Below are 21,276 nucleotides of genomic sequence, written 5' to 3' on the forward strand. Positions count from 1 at the left end.
TGTAGTATATGGTGCTCTGATAAAGATAAACATGTCAAACACATCCCTAGTCTGATCTTTACATCACATTGGGGTGCTTAACAAAAATTTGTTAAGCACTGGTAAGTGCTGTTAAAGATCAGTTCTGCTGCTGGGGACTAACAACAAACAGTGTCGGCCAGCAAACAATAGCACCAGAAGGTAAAACAGCTTTTAAAAAGTTGTTAGAACTTCACTCTGCCACACTTACAAACAAAAATCTGGCAGAACAAAGTGTCTAATGTTTTTTAAAGCTGCTAGTTATGCAGAGGAGCACTTCATTTCTGCTTGCTGTCTGTCCGACAGCTCTAATTTTTTTTTTTTTACTTTAAAACACTTCATGCTCCTAGACTTCTTTTCTGTAACTCATAGTATATGGAGCAGATAAAACTTCATACACAACAAAGAATTATGATCAGGTCATTGAATATAACTTTGTTATTATGTGTTCTTGATATGGATGCCAAAATTCACCTCTTGAGCTTCAGTCTTGAGGTGAATTTCTTTGCATTCATGTCTTGAATACACAAGTTGTTTAATACCATCGACCCAATCATAATCATGTAGTGCATGGTGCTGCAATTATGTTATGAAATCAGGGAAAGGACAGGCTTGGTAAGCACATTTCTGATGTTATATAAAATAAACAATCATAATCCTCTATGCTATTCCAATAAGCAACAATTAATTTCCCTTTAAAGCTTCATAAAATCCCTTTCTCTTACCCAGAAAAAAGCTTAACATGCTGAATACCAGCCAAGATGGTTACATATTTTTCTGAATATGAAGACTGCAACATAAATCAGATTATGTAAACAATGGAAGTTAATGTTATCTAAGTTCAACTAAAAAAAGCAGCTGAATTCCTGCAATACAGACAAAAATCAGTTTTTGAAACATGCATAAATTATGATAATAATGAGTATATACTTTACAGGTTTGGAATTCCTCAAATATGTATAATTGTCTCTTTGTCCATTAACAATACAAAAGAAACTTCTTGCCAGGCTTAATAGGCATTTCTTAAAATGGGTCTAGACCTAGTCATGGGGTAAATTGTAAAACATTTATTTAGCATTTAAGAAAAAAAAAAGAAATGTTACTCTAAATGTGTTAGGTATTTAGGTCTCATATACTACACATATGTTAGCACTTTTTTATTTAAGTGCTATATTGTATCTCATTCATGCAAAAGTTGAGCATTTTTTAGTAGCTGCTTCAAATGTACATATGATAGAAAAAAGGAAGGAAGAAAAATGAAATAAAATACTAAAGCCATACAGAAATACTCAGGGGTCCAGAAATGGAAAACCATGTTAAGTATCAGTAAAATTAAAAAAGGTTCATGTTGAGTTCAACCGAATTAATGGAGAGGAAAACTACAGCCACACTCTTTCAAGTGACATATAATTTCACTGGTAATCTTTAACATTTTTCAAGTGGCAATTTCAGTGGTAACAAAAACAATATTTGATATTATTTGTCCAAAGCAGCCTTCCTTATTGAGGGACAGCTTCAAGAACCTTCACAACTTGGGGGGGGGGTATGAATAAAATAAAACAAAAAAAGCATCATTTATTTGAATCCAATTGCAGTTAAAATTGCCTTTTTTCAGAACGCCATTATTATGGAATAAAGATTTAGTGACTCAATCCCCATTTATATTATGGACCATATCAAACTGCCAAGAAGACACTTACATGAAATTCCCATCTGTAAAGTAATGAAAACCTTTTGCACTAAGGCATCCATGATACGAACAGAATTCCTGTTTTGGGGGACATCAAGGATTTGTAATTTTTTTAATTTGTATTGATAATCCTACATTTTAACAGAAACAAATATTTAGCTCTTTCTTATGTTACATATTTTCTTCTAACCATGACATATGTTGCAGCTCTGGGGATGCAGTTAGCCTATCTTGTTTGTCCTTTAAGTGCATTTGACATGCTTCTCCCTTCATCATCTAGCTTTTTATATCTATTTCATGTGCCATTGAATATTACTACCTGTTCTAGTGGCCTACTTCATGGTTCTGCAACTCTCTCAGTTAAAAAAATGCTTTTCATAAATTTCATAACGTTAAAGTATGACAGTGTTTTAGTTTAAAAATCATCAAGAAACAGTGTTTCCATCAAATCTGAGTCATAGTCTCTATCACAAAACTAATAATGAAGATACTTTTTAAAGTCTAATAAACTACTGAGTCATCAAAATCTAAAGGGAGTTTCTTTCATAATATGAGTATTTTAACTTTTATGAAATTAAACCTTTTACAAGTTTTGCACTTCTTAACACATAATTTATGACTACTGTTATATAGCAAAGCTGTTACTGGTTCAATATCAATATGCACTGTTACTGTAACATTTTGTCATGATATGCTCTACATGCTAAAATAAGCATACCTTTCATGTACTGATAATGCACTGTAAAAAGATTTAATAATCCACTGTATTGAGAATAACTTAGTTCATTATTCCATAAGGCCTTTTTGAAAAACTCTTTCTAAGCTCTCAAATAATTTCAGTTGACCATTTGTACACCTACAAAAGCTACTATTGTACTCAATAATTGATCTAATATATACCTTATAAAAGACAGATAAGCACTCAGGATCCTTTGTTATAAGGTTTCTCAGCATGACACCAGTTTGCCTAATCACATGAGCACAAACTGTGTCATCATGTTTTTCAGTTACAGTTCATACCTATAAGAAAAATCCTTATAATGCTCAACCTCCACTTCATGTAATGAATTATCATAAATGTGTTTTCTTACTGTAGTTAATAGTACAACATTTGTCTGAACTAAAATGTAAACCCCAATTTTTTGCCATTTTGCCAATGACATTATTTTATATAAATACTTAGTCAAGGTATCAAAATCTTCATTATTAATTATTCTAAATCCAGTTTTAAGATTATCAGTATATTTATTCATTCAATATGATTTGTTTTATGGCAATGTGGCAATCACTATATTACATACAATTGGACCAAGCACTGATCTCTGAGGAACACCAGAATGTACTCGCAAATATGTTGAAAATTGTTTTTGAATACCCATACTGATTTTTTCTTTCAGATAACCATTTCACAATCCACCTAATAATTTAAGTATTAACATTTATCTTTTTTAATGCTGCTATTATTGCTGAATGAAATAACTTAACAAAAGCTTTTGCCATATCCAAAATATAACTCAAGTAGCTAGTCATTATCTAATGCTATAGAAATTTCATCATAAAAATAAATCTTTTTAGACAAAGTAGATTTGCTTTTAACCATGATTTAATAACTCAGCATTATTAACATTACATTTTTATTAATAAGACATATTAAACAGCATTCAAAACATCTACTAAGAACAAATGTTAAAACAATGGGACAATAATTACTTCTAATCTACCACTCTTTTAATAAATTGGGATAATATGAGATCTTTTCATACTGATGGAATAAAACCATGCAATAAAAATGTAATGAATATACACCTTAATATTATTTTAATATTATTCTTAATGTTTAAAATTAGAATAAGTGGTATTTTATCAGGCCCAACAGCTGAATTCCTTTTAAGTTTTTTTACTAAGCATTCATCAGATTAGAAACAGAAATAATAATAGGGCATGGATCTGCAGAAGAAGTTGTTGTTGTTGTGTCTTTCGGCTTTTCCCAGTTAGGGGCCACCACAGCGGAACTCCGGACCGCTAATGATTGGCAGTAGATTTTTACGTGCCAAGTTGCCAGCCCTGATGCACAACCTTCAACGAAGGTATGCCCATTCATGCATGTCTCCACACAGAAGACGCTCTAGCTGAGAATCGAACAGGACAACGTCTTACTGTGAGGTGTCAATGCTACCGCAGCACCACCACCACAGTACAGAAGAAGTAATTGTTCAAATATTGATATTTTATTGGAACTATACTTTAATAGATTAAGAAACAGCCATTATCCTTGACCAATTTAATGTCATATAACTTCCTGAATTATTGCTTTTACGTGATTTTAAAGTATTACTATTTTTTTTAATTTTTTTACTTATTGCGTTTATTAGGCTTGCATTTATAAAAACAAAAAGCTCTTATTGATTTTATTTTATTTTACTTTTGATAAGAAGGAAACAACCTTTGTGAGTCTTAGCCTGGGCAAGGAACCTACTACTATTGTTTCCTCATATATATTTGCAAGAGATTGTACTTTAGGTTTAAATATGGAATCTCCAAATATTAAAATTTAAAATTACATGGTGGTTCTAAGCAATTATTTACACACCCTAGCCACAGAATTTTTAAATTTGGGAAAAAAAAAAAAAAACATCAGCAGCAACTTTACTCAAATCCCTTCAAGGTGCAATATTTGTAATAATGTATGGATATAAAGTTGTCAGTAAGATAATTTCACTGGATTCATATCAGCACTATTATATAAGTTAGATTCTTGTTCTAAAGGGTATTCATCTATTTCTACAATAACATCCAAATTATCATTATTTTATGTTTTAGCACAGTTTTATGTTATTTTATTTTCTGTCAGAGTAAGTATTGATAGTTTCTTGCCAGATAAAAGTTCTAAATCAACCTCTGAATTAATACGGCTATTTGCACTCTTGTTGAATACTTTACTATTTGAATAATCAATTATAAAACTATCAGATAAATTAGAAGAAGAACCAATGTTTGCTATTTCAAATTCTTGTGAATTTTTATTCTTGTTTCTCCCGATTATTTTACTTTTAACAGAAAAAGTATTGGATGAAACAGTAGAAATTGTGCTAATAACCCTGACTTTTTTATCAGAAATGTTTTTAACCTTTTTTTCATTTTGTGATGTTTTTGAAGATGTCATAAAGGGATTTAATTGCTTCAGTATTGGTAGTATTATGTAAATGTTCCTTGAGGAAAGATGCAGGGTGGGAAGGGGAATTAAAACTTTTACCCTGTTCACCACAGTGTACTTTTTGTTCAGCATTTACATCTAAATAACTTTTTTTGTCTGTTATTTCAGAATGTTTTTCTATCTGACACTGAATTTCTTTAGACCAACCAATTAACAGTTCGGTTAAAGTTCTAAATACCAGTCTACTAATGTAATTGCAATTAAAAGTACTATCTGTTGTGTTAATGTTTACAATATTAAAATAATAGGAATAAGGATAACTATTTAGAATGTCAGATCCTGGCAGCAGCTAACTTAGCAAAACTTCATAAAAATAAAGTCCTCTTTCCAGAGTAAAAATCAATCCAGTTAAGGAACTTTATTCAGTGATAGATGAGTGTTCTTTTCTGACATGGCTAGGTTCATAGGTATTTTTTTATTTTGTCCTGTAGACTTTTGAGGCTGCCGTTTGGGATGCCAGATCAGTGCTTCATGGATTTCTCTTTTTTTTTCATTGATGACAATACTATGAATTTCAGGTTTGCTATAATGATAACAGTATTTTGTGAAACACAAGAGTTTAGATTTGGTGTATCCAACACATTTGTGGCATTCATTGAAATAATTACTCTTTACCAGATCTTCCACTGCATAGATATTTAATGAATCCATTATAAATTTAACTTCCAGATTTACCAGATCTTCTAATGCAAATATATTTAATGAATCCATTGTAAATTAAACTTCAAAACTATATACACTTATATAAACCAACACAAAGTCCCGAATGTAGGTTCATAGGTATATACTATGCTAATGACCACCAGGATATTTACAAGCCTAACCATGCAACATAGCCCAATTTTGTCCCTATGTATTATGGGCATCTATTTAGAAGGTTATGTTAGTTAGGAGGTTGTTAAAGGTTTAGTGGGGGTATGTTAGTTAGGGAATATTTATTGCCATATTTACTATTATATCAACAAAATACTACTCTGTAATTAGATTTCCAATACAACCATTAAGACAAATTTAATTAAATAATCTCCCTATCTGCAAGAACCCCCCCCCCTTTCATCTTCCTTACAATGTAGTAAACTCTTGTTTGGTTGTTTAAGAAAAAGTACTGCAAGCATTTAAAAAATAAGAATTATAGCCTCTATAAAAGGAAGCAATTATTAAACATAGCAGCCAGCCAGCTACTCAGTCCACCAGCTTTCTTATCTCACTTTACTGCTGCCCCTACCAGCAGTATTCAGTATTAAGCTTTACTGCTTGCAAGGGGCTTAATTAAATACTCTCTCTACCTGCAGGAACACACCCTTCTTCCTTCTTACAGCCAAGTGAACTGTTGCTTGTTTGGTTAAGAAACAGAGTAAAACAAATATTTTTATAAAATAAGAATCACAGCCTGTATAAAAGGAAGCAGTTATTGAAGACTGTCAGCTTCTCACTCCACTGGCTTTCTTAACACTCTTCACCTTAGTCCCTGCCAAAAGTATGCATTAATTAAGATTATCTCCTTGCAAAAGCTTCTGCCAGCCCATTAACTAGTTAGTCCCTGCAATTTGCTGCCTCTGTCACCCCTTCTCTCTCCTGTTCTTCTTCTTCTTGAGGACCCCCCCAAACACATTTCCATAACACACTCTTCATTATCCACATTGTATTTACCATCACTAAAAGAACTCTAGCTCCTCTGCTTTTTAATCATAGCTGTTTTCCTCTATGCGTTGTACCCTTCTTGTGGCTTTTCTCTGGAGCCTTTCTAGAAGTCTGATATGTGTATGGCCTCCAAAACTGCACACAGTACAGAGTCCCTGAATAATAATTTTATTGTAGTTACATTTAGAACTTAACCTTGGTAAAAAGGAAACATCTGTAAGTCTTAGTCCATGCAAGGAACTAACTTCCATTATACCATATCCAGAAGTCTTTCAGAATTCACATAGGGTTACAGCCTCATCAGAAGCTGCTACATATATAGGGAAAAAGGCAAACAGCAACGAATCTTTAGCAGGAATTGTGCTCATTTCCAGTCAAAAGGGTCCTGTGTTCACAGTCTATAAAACAATTTACTATCTTAAAAAGGGCTTGTAATGCATACCATATTGCTGCACATTCTGTGTAGTGGGCAATAGATGAGTATATGGAAACCAGCATTACATTAGTAATGTAACAGCCCTATAAAATCTTTTTCCTAATTATCTTTTAGAGATTATGCACAGCTTTATTCAAGATACATACCATGTCTGAGTAGAAAGAGGGAAAGTCACTTTTGCTGTTTACTGATATTGGCTTCATAAACACACCACAGTACAGAAGAAGACACTTATGATATCTGTTGACATACATTAAATATAAATTAAAATACTTTTATGACTTGCCTGGGGAAATCTATAGAGTCCCAGTAGCCTAGCTATTGGAATTGAAGTTACAGAGAGTGCATCACCAATTACAGCTACTGCAGATGACATCGTTTGGCAGCGATAATTTGGGATAACCTTTCCATGACCTGTAAGTAATCTCAGTGTACCATCAACAGCTCCAACGGTAGTTGAATAGGAATCATAAATCACACAGCCAAGTGTAACATTTGGTAGTAGTTCCAGGTCATTCTGGATGTTTTCTATCGTAAATACCATAGCCAGAAGTCTTTCATATACCCTAAAATAAAACCTCAATAAACAGAAATATATGTTTACGCATACTTCTGGATAATATGTTTTTTCAGTAAATGAGCATATGAGAAAATATTTTCATATATAAAAGTCTACATACGTAGTAGAACTAAAAGAGCCCAGCAATGGTTTTCAGTGTTCTTCCATGTTCCAAGATGTGCTAGCAGGTAAAATGGTGCAGTTCCATATTACCCCAGTTGTATATGTTTGTGAGTGTGTATGCATATCTGTGTATATGCATATGTGCATCTTGGAGTGAAGGTGACATTGGTGTCTTGGATTGATTTCCTGTTTTAAATGTGCTGTTTACTAAGTTAAACTCTGGTTTCCATGGCCTTATCTAACAATGATAAACAAATTAATGAATGTGTAGTCAAAGACCTAAAAAGCTGCTAATTTTAATCATCTTATTTAAAATTATTTCATAACTTTTTCTAAGATGTACAAAACCATAACCATTTAGTCAGTCCCACCCGGGCACCTATAGCAATGTTTAAAGTTACATATTACTTTCATATCACCCTATACCAGTTTCACAGGTGCATCTTTTACTGCTTAAAAACCTCCTGATTTCATCTGGTAGGACTGTGGATAACAAATGGTGCACCTAAAATTATCACTGGATACTATCTTTATAAGCTTCAATAATGTGTACAGTAGCTGTTTCTGGATGTTTTTTTTCCTTTAATATGGTATACAGATGCTGTCTATTAACTAGATTAATTAGGCAAGAAAGTCAACTATAAAAATTCCCTGTGAGATTATTAGTGAATTGGGACTGCAGACAGAGATTATAACGTTCTTTATATTTTTTCAGAAAATCATGAGTGCCTACTGGTAGAGTGCTTCTAATATCCAATAAAAAGAAAGGAAAATACATGTGCAAGGGCTGAGAGGTATTTTGTTTTATGTAATTTTACTTTTTTATTTATCTTACTTAAGCTCTTAACCAGCTAGACACAAACAAGACACAGTCCGAAACTTTTATTAGTTTGTTTATTTCATCTGAAATAGTACTGTGCAGAAAGGGTGCAAACTGCTTATCAAGGGCATTGATTAGCAGAAATTGAGGGTGGTGAAAAGCCAGAATTCATAGTATTTCTTAGTTCAAATAAATAACTCATAATAGTTCATACTATGGTAATAGTTATTATACAAACTGTCCAAAGTAGCAATAGTGAAAATGAATGTCCTACCCAGACTTCTATATCAATTCAATGCTTCAGATATGTTAGTCCCTAATAATTTTTTTCTCCAAAATTAACAAAGACTTAGCTAAGTTCATCTGGTTCCCTAAGTCAGTTAGGATCTCTTACTCAAAATTAACCTACCCCAAGGAGAAAGGGGGGCTAGGCCTTCCAAACTTTCAACTGTACTACAAGATTATTTGCTCTAATAGAGTCTGGTCTATTTCAAATTTTAACAGCAAAACCATATACACTCTCCATCCTGGTTAAAAATTTGGTATCATCATATTATCTCTAACAAAATTAACCCACAGGCTATACCCTTTTTATCCACTATTTCTATGAACAACTGTAATCTAGCGCATTCCCTGAAACATAAACATTTCAAAGCCTTATTAAAGACATCAAACTTGAAAATATTCTACCCCTTCTCCAACCACTTCATCATAATCCAAATCTCAAGATCAATAATGAAATGCTTGACCTCACTAAATTCCCTCTCATCAAGGATCTTAATATATGGGATATCCTCAAATATAGGTCAAAAACCCTTCCCGAGCTACGGTTAATTCTTGGGACCAATAATAAATACACAGTTATTCTCCGACAATTAAGAGAGATTATACTTGCACAACCTTTCAATTTCTCTCCTAATCTTCAGGAAATCAACAAACTAGTCGAAATTATCTCTGTAATCTCGAGCACTAAAAAAACAACTTCATCATCTTACAAACTATTGAATACCTTGCTATACAACTCAAATTGTCTCTTCTCCAACTATTGGAATAACCTTGGCTCTCCTATTACAGAGGATCAAAAACTCTTAGCCATAAAATCTACCTTAGAACTCTCCCTTTTTAAGAAACTCTTATATACTCAACTGATGCTAAACAATAACTCTTACTACACTCCTGTAATACTTAATAAATTTAACCCCAACTCATCCCCCTCTTGTACTTGTTGTCCTTATCCGAGAGCGGATCTATTACACATTATGTGGTATTGCAGCCACTCTCACAAACTCTGGTGCTCTCTAAAAGTCCGTCTGCAAAAAATGGGTTATTACACCTCCACACTTTCGTGGGAAACAGCCATTCTTCATATTCCTACCTCCAAATTGTCTAAATTACAACTCCACATTTTAATTATTCTTTGTTCACTTATTAAACTATACATCACTAATAACTGGTTGGATCGCACCAGACTTTGTTGGAAAGGTTTCAAAGAGATGGCTTATAAACACATTTCAGCTCATAAATTCATTATAAAGGGTCCCAAAAAGAGAGCCTATTTTAGTAAATTATGGAAATATCTTATAGATTTAATCCTTAGTGAATAACTCCCTATCCATGCATTTAGTGGAATATGTATCCTTACTCCTGTTAATTAATGGAGATCCACTGTCAACTCAATCAATGTTATTTTTCCTACTTCCTGTAATACTCCTGTAGAGGTTTGGTAGCATATTATTTTGTAAATATTGTATATAAATGTTTTTGGCTAGATTGATTACAATGCTTTCCTTGTGTTTTTCTTTTTCTTCTTTTATGTACCACTGTTAAACTGTTTTGATACTCACAATATTCTGTAACAATTCAACGTATTATTTTAATGTTCTTAACTGCAATGTTTTCCATTTTTCTGTATGCATTGTTTCATATTATGGAAAATAAAAGAATTATTTGAAAAAAAAAAAAAAAACAAACTACAGTCAGCAAAAAAAAAAAAAAAAAGGAAAATAAAAAGCTTGTGGCTAGCTTAAAAACAAAGAAAAAAACAGCCTTTGTAAACTTTGAAGGCTTATTTCAAAAAATATTGTTACAATTTGGTCTATATGGAATTCTAGCCTAGAGACTGATATATAAAATATTGGGATTCACTATGTAATCCCGAAATACTGAAATCCAAATTTCAGTATTTCGAAATTACATAGCCGAACACACCAAACACCAAAATCCTACAACCGCGAAATTCAAAATCCTGACAGTACACTACAGATACAGCACACACAAACACATACACACAACCCCCCCCAACTCAAATATAATATCCTGCACCCCCCATGTAGGAGGCTGCACCCCCTCACACCCCCCTACTTATATATACATACTAACTCCGAGATCAGACACACACAGGTAACTCACTCCCACACATTATAGACACCCTCGCACACACACACATCACAGTCAAAACACACACTGACATATACTAAAGCCCCTAACCAACACACATACACATACATACATACCCAACCTCACATCTTACCATTCACACACCACAACACCAGAAGTGCTAATTCAAAATCTCTGTACTTCAAGACTTTGCTATTATAATTTTGAAATACTGAAATTAGTGATTTCAGTATTTCAAAATTAAATAGAGAACCCAAAATATTGAAACCTCTCTCACCATACGTGGCCGCATAGCTGGGTAACCTGGTCATCAATTCAGAGGACTAGGGATCTCAACTATCAAAAGTGCAGGTTGTGTTAGAATCTATGAGACCAGCAGACGTGACTTTGAATGCTAAAAATGTAACTCAGGCAGGGTGGAATCCAGATATTTAGGATACCTTAAAGAAGTTGGGGGTGATAAAATTACAACTAGGAAAAATACAGGGTAGAAAAGATTAGCAAATTCTCACCACCAAAACACAAGTGAATGCTTCCCTTGGACTAAATGAGAGCAATTTAAAATCTGTACCTTTTTAGTACCTATTGGCTGTTCTTTTGACAGACCTCACAAATGAAAAAACTCCTATCAAAGAAAAATGACCTTCAGAGGCAATTAGAGCATTTAATAAACTAAATCTGTCTTTGTAATATATGATATTATAATGTTATAATGCATGTTAGAATTATATAATTATCTGTGGTTTCCTATAAGGTATCCTAAATATCTGGCTTCCACCTTGTCCAGTTTATTTTCTTTAGCATTGATTGAATTTACGTGTTACACATAAACATCTTCCTGAAAACCTGTTTCAAAGCCCCTAATAACTCCTTTATTTTTAGGGATTATTGTAAAGCCAGTTACTTACGATTTATGGATCTTATTGATCACCACAAATGGTAAAGTTTCCCAGCAAACCATGTACCTGAGGTTGCAGCCTGCTGTTGTGCATTTTACCCCTTATTAGATGTATTGGGCATCCATAAGCATTTGAAGAGATACTTTTTTTCCGTACAACTTTGTTGAATTATCACTTGTAACAGAGGCAAATTTATATTTGTATAAAAGTAATCAAACTATATTAACATAACAAACATTATACTTAACATATATTGCTATATATACCATATAACCTAAGCAATATTATGTAAATTATTCAATTCCTACCTTTTTTAAAACAAAAAACATCTTTATTAAACCATAACTTACTACATAGGCAATCATTAATTTATATAAATGAAAACAAACCACACTGACACAATCCTAGTCTCAAGCATTTTACATCACAAACCATACTGACACTTCCAGTTGCAAACATTATACAGCACTTATAATCTACCCAATCTTTCTCATTCAAACATTACATAGCTCATTTACGTCCTGTTACATTTTAGACCTCATTCCTCCCTTGTATGCATTGTTTCCACAATTCCCATTTTTACTATGTAGTTTGCTCTTCCCTTTTCTAAAGATCTCAGTTCCAGTTGCTTTGTCTCTGTTACTGTAGTCACTACTTCCAGTATACTTAGTTTAGATTTTAATTTCCATTTTCTAGTAATTGCTTTTTTGGCAGTCAGTATTATTAGACACAGCAAGGCCTTGCCATGTCTAGGCAATTCTGATTCTGTATCATAGCTCAGAAAAATCATCTCCCTCATCAAACCAATCTGCCCACCCAGTTTCTCTGACAGTGCATCTCACAGAGAATACTTAAGGACCAACAACTCACCACACTCCCAGAAAATAAGATCAAAGACTCCTAAATCTTCTAGATTTTGAAGTGATCATTGTAGCAATTTTAAAACTAAACCCATATGATGGAACAAACTTCATAATAAAAGGAAAAAAAGCTTGTGGTGACTAGCTATAAAAGATTTCTACTTCAGCATTATACAAGGGATTTAAAATGAGCACATAAGTCTCTCAAGCTTATGATTAGGAAATGCAAGGCTTGCTATAAACTTAGTGCTGCACTTATTTAAAAAGGTGACTGTAAGGAAAACAGTCAATTGATCAGCAGCCATTTCTTTGACTGTTGATAGATTAAAGGGAAAGTGCTGAAACAACATTTAGCAACAATGGAGTTTTCCCTTTTCTCTATTGTTTTGCAACCTCAGATGAGTTTTGTGTGTGTGTGTGTGTGTGTGTGTGTGTGTGTGTGTGTGTGTGTGTGTGTGTGTGTGTATATATATACATGTATAAGTTTGACGGTGTCCCCCCATTTGGGAGGTGCAGGGGATTTATCCCACTGAAAATAATTACCTCCAAAGTTCGGTGATAGTTGCTTCAGCACAAATTTTTTGATCTGCTAGCATTCAGTTGATTGGTTGTTGACCTACTGAGATGCTTTCCTTTCTTCAGCTATATTAGATGAAGAATGGTATTTCTGTCTCTCAATCCAAGGACATTGCTAAAAGTTTTGTGGACATATTCGGTTATAATTTCATTGCTCTTGCCACCCATCTGCCCAGTTCCCCTAATACCTCCAGTCATGAAATTACTGTGTATCAAGTCCTTCTGACACTTTCCAGTATTAAAATACTAGTTCCACGGGTCCTCACACTATACCTGGATGTTTCCTGAGAAGCATTAAATTCCACCTAGGACCCCCTTCCATCATCTCTTCCATCCTGAGTTCCCCCCTGGTTATACCTTTGAAGTATGGAAAAAGCTTTTGTTGCCTAACCTCTACTAATCATGGAGATTACAGGCTTATTAATCTTTCTAGTACCACTTGAACTGTATTGAACATATTTTAAGCAAACTAATATACATTAATACATGCAACACTATTTTGCTGATTACACACCAGTTCAGCTTTGTAAAAATGCTGCTCATGCTTGCTCATTTTGGTTGAATTTTTCAAAAAAGTTTACTGAGTCAATAGAGAAAGGGAATATAGTCCACACTGCCTATATGGACCTTGTCAAGTCCTTCAACACCATCCTCATGCTGAAGTTATTGACAAACTCTCCCAACTTGATATTAACCCATACATAGTTTTCTGGCTAGCCTGGTTATAGATAGAAGTCGTACTGCTAAAGCATGATTATTTGTCCCAGATCTCCACCTCATTCGCATATACTTCTCTGACATGAACATTTATACAAAAAGACTATGGCTAATGAAGTCTGACAATGATTGCAGATTGGAGGCAGTTGTCAAATCTCATGGGTTTACCCACAAGGCTAAATGCAATGTAGTTTTCTTTGATAAACCTAGCATTGCCATTGCATACTATATAAATAACATTCCACTTAAATTGGACCCAATGACCAGATACTTGGGTATCTATGTTAATAACAAACTTCCCTTTCATCACCATACCTGTTGTAGCTGTAAAATCCTTGTGTCTTGGACAACTTATCCTTCATGGCATCTCCTCAAGGTCTAGAAAAGTTATAGTCCCGCTTGATTCTCTCACTTTGTTAGAACCATCACTGAATTGCCCTGTTTGGCATCTACTTCACCAGGCAACTAAACCAACCAAACACGCCTCAACATTTCCTCACTAAAAAGATTTCAGGTTTTAATACCCTTGGATAATGTGATGAAGTAAAAGTCCTAGCGTTCGACACAGTCTTATATAGGATCCTAATGGTGATCTCTGTTTTGCTTCATGCTATAAATGACCTTACGCTCTTTGAACTGTTTTACTTAAAGTAGCATTTAAATCTATACAGCAAGGGTCATCATACCAGATGGCATGACAGATACCTAAACTAATATGTCTCCTTTTTCTGAAGTAGTCTCTATGACAACCTTCAAAATCAATTTTGATAATTGTGCAGTGTTTTGGATGGGGTATCTTGGGATAATCTGCTTAAGGCAGAGCACAACCATACCTTCAACCAATATTCTTCTTGATAATCTCCTTGTTTTTAAGTAAAGTTGGAACTTATCAATCTGTAAAAGAGCTGTTGCTCACAGCACAGGTGATACTGGTTTGAATTACAACTGTAACAGTTCACAACAATAACAGAATGAGAACATGACATTTTTTCTAGTTTTGTCATAATGCTTGCTTATTGATTTGTTTCAGACTAAATCAGAGGTCTACACTTGTATGCTTAATTTCTGACTAACACTATTTAATATTTTTTTTACTGATACATTAATTTTCCAACACCCACTTTATTCTATTCAGAGTTGTTGTGGAGCCAAAACCAGTCCTGGAAAGTGATGGGCATGAGGCAGAGAACCTGTGCTGGATGGATTGCCAGTTCATTGCAGGATACATAGTCACACACACACACACACACACACACACACACACACACACACACACACACACACACACACAATATTCCTAACTGAGATACAAAGTGGGCAATCAAATCCTGTGAGGTAAGGCGGCACCAGTGTGCCATGCATATAATTTCATGATTCTGTAATTAACTCTATCCTCTGCAGACCATCAAGAATCCTTAGATCCTTTTTACCACTTTTATATTTTTTCTGTTGCATAGACAGCCTGTCTAGATTTGCAATATTTAACTTGCATGATCTCTTAAACTTAAAAGTAATTTATTTAATTGTAACAGAGCATACTTTGACACAAATCTAGTTAATTATATTGTATATCTGCAATGTAAAGAACTGATTGCTTGGAGTAGATGAAGTATGTGCTAGCCTTCACATCCCCTCAGAGCTAGTAATTCTGGATTGGCTCCCACCTTATAAGTTAGACAGAGTCTCTGACTGAGCAACACTAAAATCCCATTCAACCTATAGAATTTACATTCCCAAGCATGCCTGCTTTATGTTGTGCTTCTGAATTGATTCTAACTGTGACATATCTAATGTACAAGAATAACAACATTGTATAATTCTACTTTTGATCCTCATAGAAAGTGATAAACAAAATGGCAGGGCAAGTATAGGCTGTATAGTCTTTGCTTGCAAGGGTTATAATAAGTCCATTATAATGTTTGTAATGTATTTTGTTTTACATTTGATACTGCAATACACCAAATACTTTCAATTAATAGCAGCAATCTGATGAGTGTTGGAACTGAACACCATTAACTAAGCATTTTGATAATCTGGCAACAAAAAAACCCTTTCAAAAGTGTCCGAATAGGTATTCATATTCCATTCCAGAGTTCAAGTCAGTGAGTTGGGATTACAACTTTCTAAAGCCTGAAAACAAACCTCTTATCATTTGTAAGGTATCCTGGCTAGTCTGGAGGTTTCTGTGGTCCGCAGAAAGCCAAAAGGAGACCTGTAGCAGAGAATATTCTAGAAGTTACGAGAGAGGAAGACACAGCTCTCTGGTGAGATTGGTCTCTAGAATGTTGATATGTAGATCACCAGTGACCATCTCTCAATCTGCTACCAGGACTGGTCAGCATCTTTTGTCTGCTGCCCGTCTGCCTTTCTCAATTGCAGTCAACACTGGCTCATTTTAGTCTCTGGTACTTATGGCTAACAGGATACCTACATTAGATTTTCTCTTTTTCCCACTTCAAATAACATACATGCCTGTGAGCACCAGTGATTAGCTCAGTCTCAAAAATCACAACTGGTCTTGATCCTGATGAGGAGGTATTAAAATTCGGTGTGCTCATACAAGGATGCAGAAGCCAATGGGTTCTGCCCTTCTGCTCATCCTAACCATCCTACCTTGCTAAAATAGATTGATACCATCCTGGCTTCTCCAAGTCCAGTCAAAGTCAAGACATCATCAGCCAATATCAAAATACCATGTCAGTCTAAGCTCTAGTTCCTAATTTCACTCTTTGACTGTTTGCATTTTAATTTATGCAACATATACAATCATCCCTGATGAGGAACACTATTTCATCTATCCATCTAGGAATGCTATTTCATCTATCCATATATTTATCTATCTATCTATCTATCTATCTATCTATCTATCTATCTATCTATCTATCTATCTATCTATCTATCTATCTATCTGCCCATCCGTGTAGCTGCTTGAAATTTGGTAACTAGATAAGTGAACTAGTCAATTGATCCTTTTAAGCCACATCCCAGGTTCTGGGAAGAAATAATACATTAATAAAGATAACAAATGTGAAAATATGTACACATGTGAAATTACAATGTTACTGACTTAAGAATGGAATATTTTATTTCAAATACACAAATACACTTATATCAGGATACTCACATGCTCTTGATAAGAACAAAAAGATTAACTTTGTGGCTTTTCATAAAAATATTATCACTAAAGTCAACTGCTATGGCAAGAAAAACATTTAAAGTACCAACTAGACGCAGCAGGTAATATTTCATCTGTATGGCTTCTTTTATCAATCATTCTCATTTTCAGGGTGATTCAGTGCATCAGCATACCGCTCAACTGCCCAGATTTTTGCAGAATGTCCAGATTTTTGCCTGTTATTTTTGATCTATTCCTTATAGAATTTGTAGTTTTCTGGCAAATCACAGGGGCTTGAAGTCATTAAATAATACTAAATAATGACAGTCATTTGAGTTTCAGACTTCATATCCTTCAGAAAATATATAATAATGCAAAGTCTGTCAATGTAGCTACTTTCTATGTTTATAGGAGCAATATTTTTGGGCCTTTGTCCCCCCATTATTTCAGGCTTTGTGCAGATTTCTTCTGTTGAGAGGTAGAGAGGTATGGTCATAGGTCCTAGCCATACCACTACCACTGATGCAGAGAATAGTCATTACTACAATGCTAGAGGTCTAAAACCTGGTCATATCAGTGCTAGGAATATCCAAAAACAAACCAATTTGAACCATAACTTGGTTAGTTATCATCAACCCAATATTCAATCAGAATGAAGAGCACAGCTGAATGATACAACCTGGATACAAATGTTATTTCATCCCCCAGTTTTAATATCCTGCACTCAGACAGAAACCCTCAGGGTACAAGAGGTGAGGCCATATGGTACTCTAATAACTTCATCTCTTTACAGCTAGGATAAAATAAAAAACAGATTCCATACATTCCACAGACTTGTCTTATACTGGTTCAAATAAAAACTGATAAATTAAAGACTCTTTCAGTAGTATTACCCCAGAAATGTACATAAATCATTTGTAGAAGAGGCTTTTGTATCGCTCACCTACAATGTAAATACAGAGCTTAACACTACTGGCAACTAGAGTGTTACTAGGAAACCCACACTGCATGATTTTAGCCATTCATCTTTATAGCTCTGTGGCTCAAAAAATTAATAAATCTAACAAGAACAGATGAAAACCTGGATATGAGGGCATACTGGACCAAATATCCATAAACTGACAAAACAATATCAGGATAATAGGTATCGAGTAACATATGTACTCAGTGGTCCATATTAAAATCCAGAGGCTGCAGAAGCTTTATGTTAGAAATATGATTCACTTTGACGTTAAATACTTGAGTCAAGTTCTGTAGAACACAGACTTCCAGTTGCCACTTGATGATAACATTCATTATTCCAGTTTAGCATGTTTCACTTCTTAAACAGCATGATCATAATTTGAAAAAAAGTTGCAATATATTAAAAAAAACACTTGCCCTGGATCACCCCCACATCAAAATCAATATGTCTCACAGAGGTAATTTCTGGTACATTTTTTATATAATCCAAGCTAAAACCTGAGCTCATTAATTTTCATGAAGCTTCTAACCAACTGAAGACAATCTAATTCATACTAGGAAAACCAAAAACATTTGGGTACAATATAGCAAACTTACTTAATCCTAGACAAGACCACTCTCTTTTACCTTTTACTCTCATGGATGGTGATGAGATAACTACTAAGTCTGGAGAAAAGTTTAATTATATAGTACAAAAGACCTCGACAGGTAATTAGAAGATCAGCTTTTTCACTGCTCTGTTGCAGGACTGTTTTGTCTTTATACTGCAAATAGTCCCATCACTTTAATGTTTTGCCAAGAGATATTGATCAGTCATTTTCAATATTTTTGAGCTTTAGTGAGTATTTTTTTTTGGGAGGGGGTTGAGTGCTGCACTTATTTTCTGTAATGTTTCCCTTGCAAGTAAAAGTGACTTTTGTTTTGGTTTTAGCTTCAATATTAATTAGCAGACCCACCAAGGAAGATCTCACTCCTGGTATTTGTAAAAATGTACTTATTAAAGCTCCAATTCACCAAATAAGTGCCATCTTTTAGCTCCCTCCTTTCCCTTTTTCAAAAATTCCAGAAGGATCTGGGAATCTTAAGGATCGGTGGAAAGGAAAATGAGCAGTTGGAGGAAGTATTCTGAATAGATAAGCAAGCTGAGGTAAGGATGCTGCTTATTTGGTGGAAGGTAATTCAATGAATGGTGTATGAAGTGAGATGGGATGCTGCTTCATAAGTAAAGTAAGTGAGCAGAGGTATTGGCCCTGCTTAGTGGGCAGGGTGAGTAGGTACACTGCCCTGATTAACATTACGAGGACGGTGCTTTACAAGTAAAGTAAGCGAGCAGAGGTATGGACCCTGCTTACTGGGCAGAGTAAGTAGGTACACTGCCCTGATTAACATTATAGGGACGGTACTTTACAAGTAAAGTAAGCGATCAGAGGTATGGACCCTGCATACTGGGCAGGGTGAGTAGGTTTGCTGCCCTGATTAACATTACGCGGATGGTGTTTCATAAATAAAGTAAGCGAGCAGAGGTATGTGCACTGCTTGCTGGGGTAGGGTGAGTAGGTATGCTGCCCTGATTAACATTACAAGGATGTTATGCTGTGTTTAGAATCAACTATATTATGGTTAGTTGTAATTAATGAATTTGGTGAACAAAGCTATGTATGGAAGTTTAATAAAGGTCGTCAAATGTCATTTGGTGTGATGTGTTTATTGAAGGGGACTGGGACAAACAGAGCCTTATCCCAATCTTATAACATTCTTTCAGGACTAACCATGGCACAAAAACTACCTTAATGGATTATTTAAAATACATCTGTGACCAATCGGATTGAGCTTGAATTGTTGAATGTGTACCTTTGTACCTTGCTTTGATAATGTGGATCATGCAAGACAACTCATGAGCATAAGAAAATATGTCTTTTCTGCCGGTGCCAATACATGGTATTAAAGTTATCTGGAGGAAAGACAGCAAATCAAGCCAATGGTACTATTTCATATCTGCTGCCTCGTACTGTTCACTCTCTCTCCCTCAGTGCTAGGGCTATTGTTTTAGCCTGTCTTTGTAAATTACACAGTATGTCATTGTGAAGAAACAAAACTGTACCGGTACACTAAAGACTCTGAAGTCATCTGTGCACATAGTGCACGTGAATCACCTTACCCAATGCTGAACTGTAATCCAGCTTTGATTCAGTACAGTTATAGGTTAAACTATGTGACTTTATCACAACAATACTGAAGCCAAAACTGTGCTCTTCTTAAACATAAGCCAAACTCAGTATCATTGTTACATCTCCATACTATCTATTGACAATTCTGAAAGAGTCAGAGTTTCCATAACTTCTTTGGACAAATCACTAAGTGAGGAAAATCTCAGCAAAATTCCTTGGTCTCATCACTGATACCCAATTCCATTTTTGACAAATAAATGCATAGTGGTGTTTCCAAAACTAACTGAAAACATTTATTTTTTTTTAAAACCTAAGAAATCTCAATCTTATAGTGCTTGATTATCTTTTGTTAATAAGTTCTTTCTCCCTTTTCTTCTGTAGTTTGTACATCTTCTAATTAGTCTGTGATCCTTACTACTCCATACACCTGAGCTGGCTTGCAGTAGCATAGATGGATTTGCTGCAGGACTTCATTGTACAACATAATACTACTTGGATCTCTGTGGCCTCAAATAGTTGCAGTTTAACTAGCATCCTTGTCTGTTCCAGTTATTTGCTCACAGAACTCCCGAGCACTTCCAAGTGTCCAGCTTTGTCTGGTACTGCAGTGTGGTATTTAGAACTTCTTCTGGACAGTTAGCCCAAATCCCTAAACTAGGAATAAATAATAAGATTCTTGTATTTCAATTACATGATGTTAAACTCTGGAACAAACCTCCTCATGCTTTAATATAAGATATAATAATATAAGAATCTAAGATAAAAAGTATAGCCTGGAGTTTGAACAAAGTCAGGGCTTTCAAGCAAAGCTTTCAGATGCAAATGTCTTTCACTGTAATAAAACAAAGAAAGAAAGCAAATATGTTACTCTAATTTCTTGCTTTCTGTCAGTATATGATTTTGCATTTTTCTACACTGTAATTTCTGTAAAAGTATGTGTTTTTTCTGAAGCTGGGGACAGAAGATTAACATCAAAAACTTTAATTCTAGCTACAATATTTAAAGCTGTGAGTGCAACACAAACCATCTCAGCCCAAGTACACCTATTAATCACAGGGGTCAGATTTCTAACACTTGAAC

At 34.6% G+C, this 21,276-nt stretch overlaps 1 protein-coding gene across 1 annotated transcript in view; it reads right to left on the reverse strand.

Annotated features, from left to right (window-relative positions):
- LOC122803806 (extracellular calcium-sensing receptor-like) overlaps positions 1–21,276 on the reverse strand; it is a 284,562-nt gene that overhangs the window by 247,101 nt on the left and 16,185 nt on the right. Inside the window, exon 2 of the mRNA XM_044073491.1 lies at positions 7,286–7,577. Coding sequence (XP_043929426.1) covers positions 7,286–7,577 — 292 coding nt within the window. The remainder of the gene's footprint in view (positions 1–7,285; positions 7,578–21,276) is intronic.

The sequence above is a fragment of the Protopterus annectens genome, chromosome 6.part0 (genome assembly GCF_019279795.1).
Source record: "Protopterus annectens isolate FY-2018-M chromosome 6.part0, PAN1.0, whole genome shotgun sequence".
Taxonomy (NCBI): Eukaryota; Metazoa; Chordata; order Ceratodontiformes; family Protopteridae; genus Protopterus; species Protopterus annectens.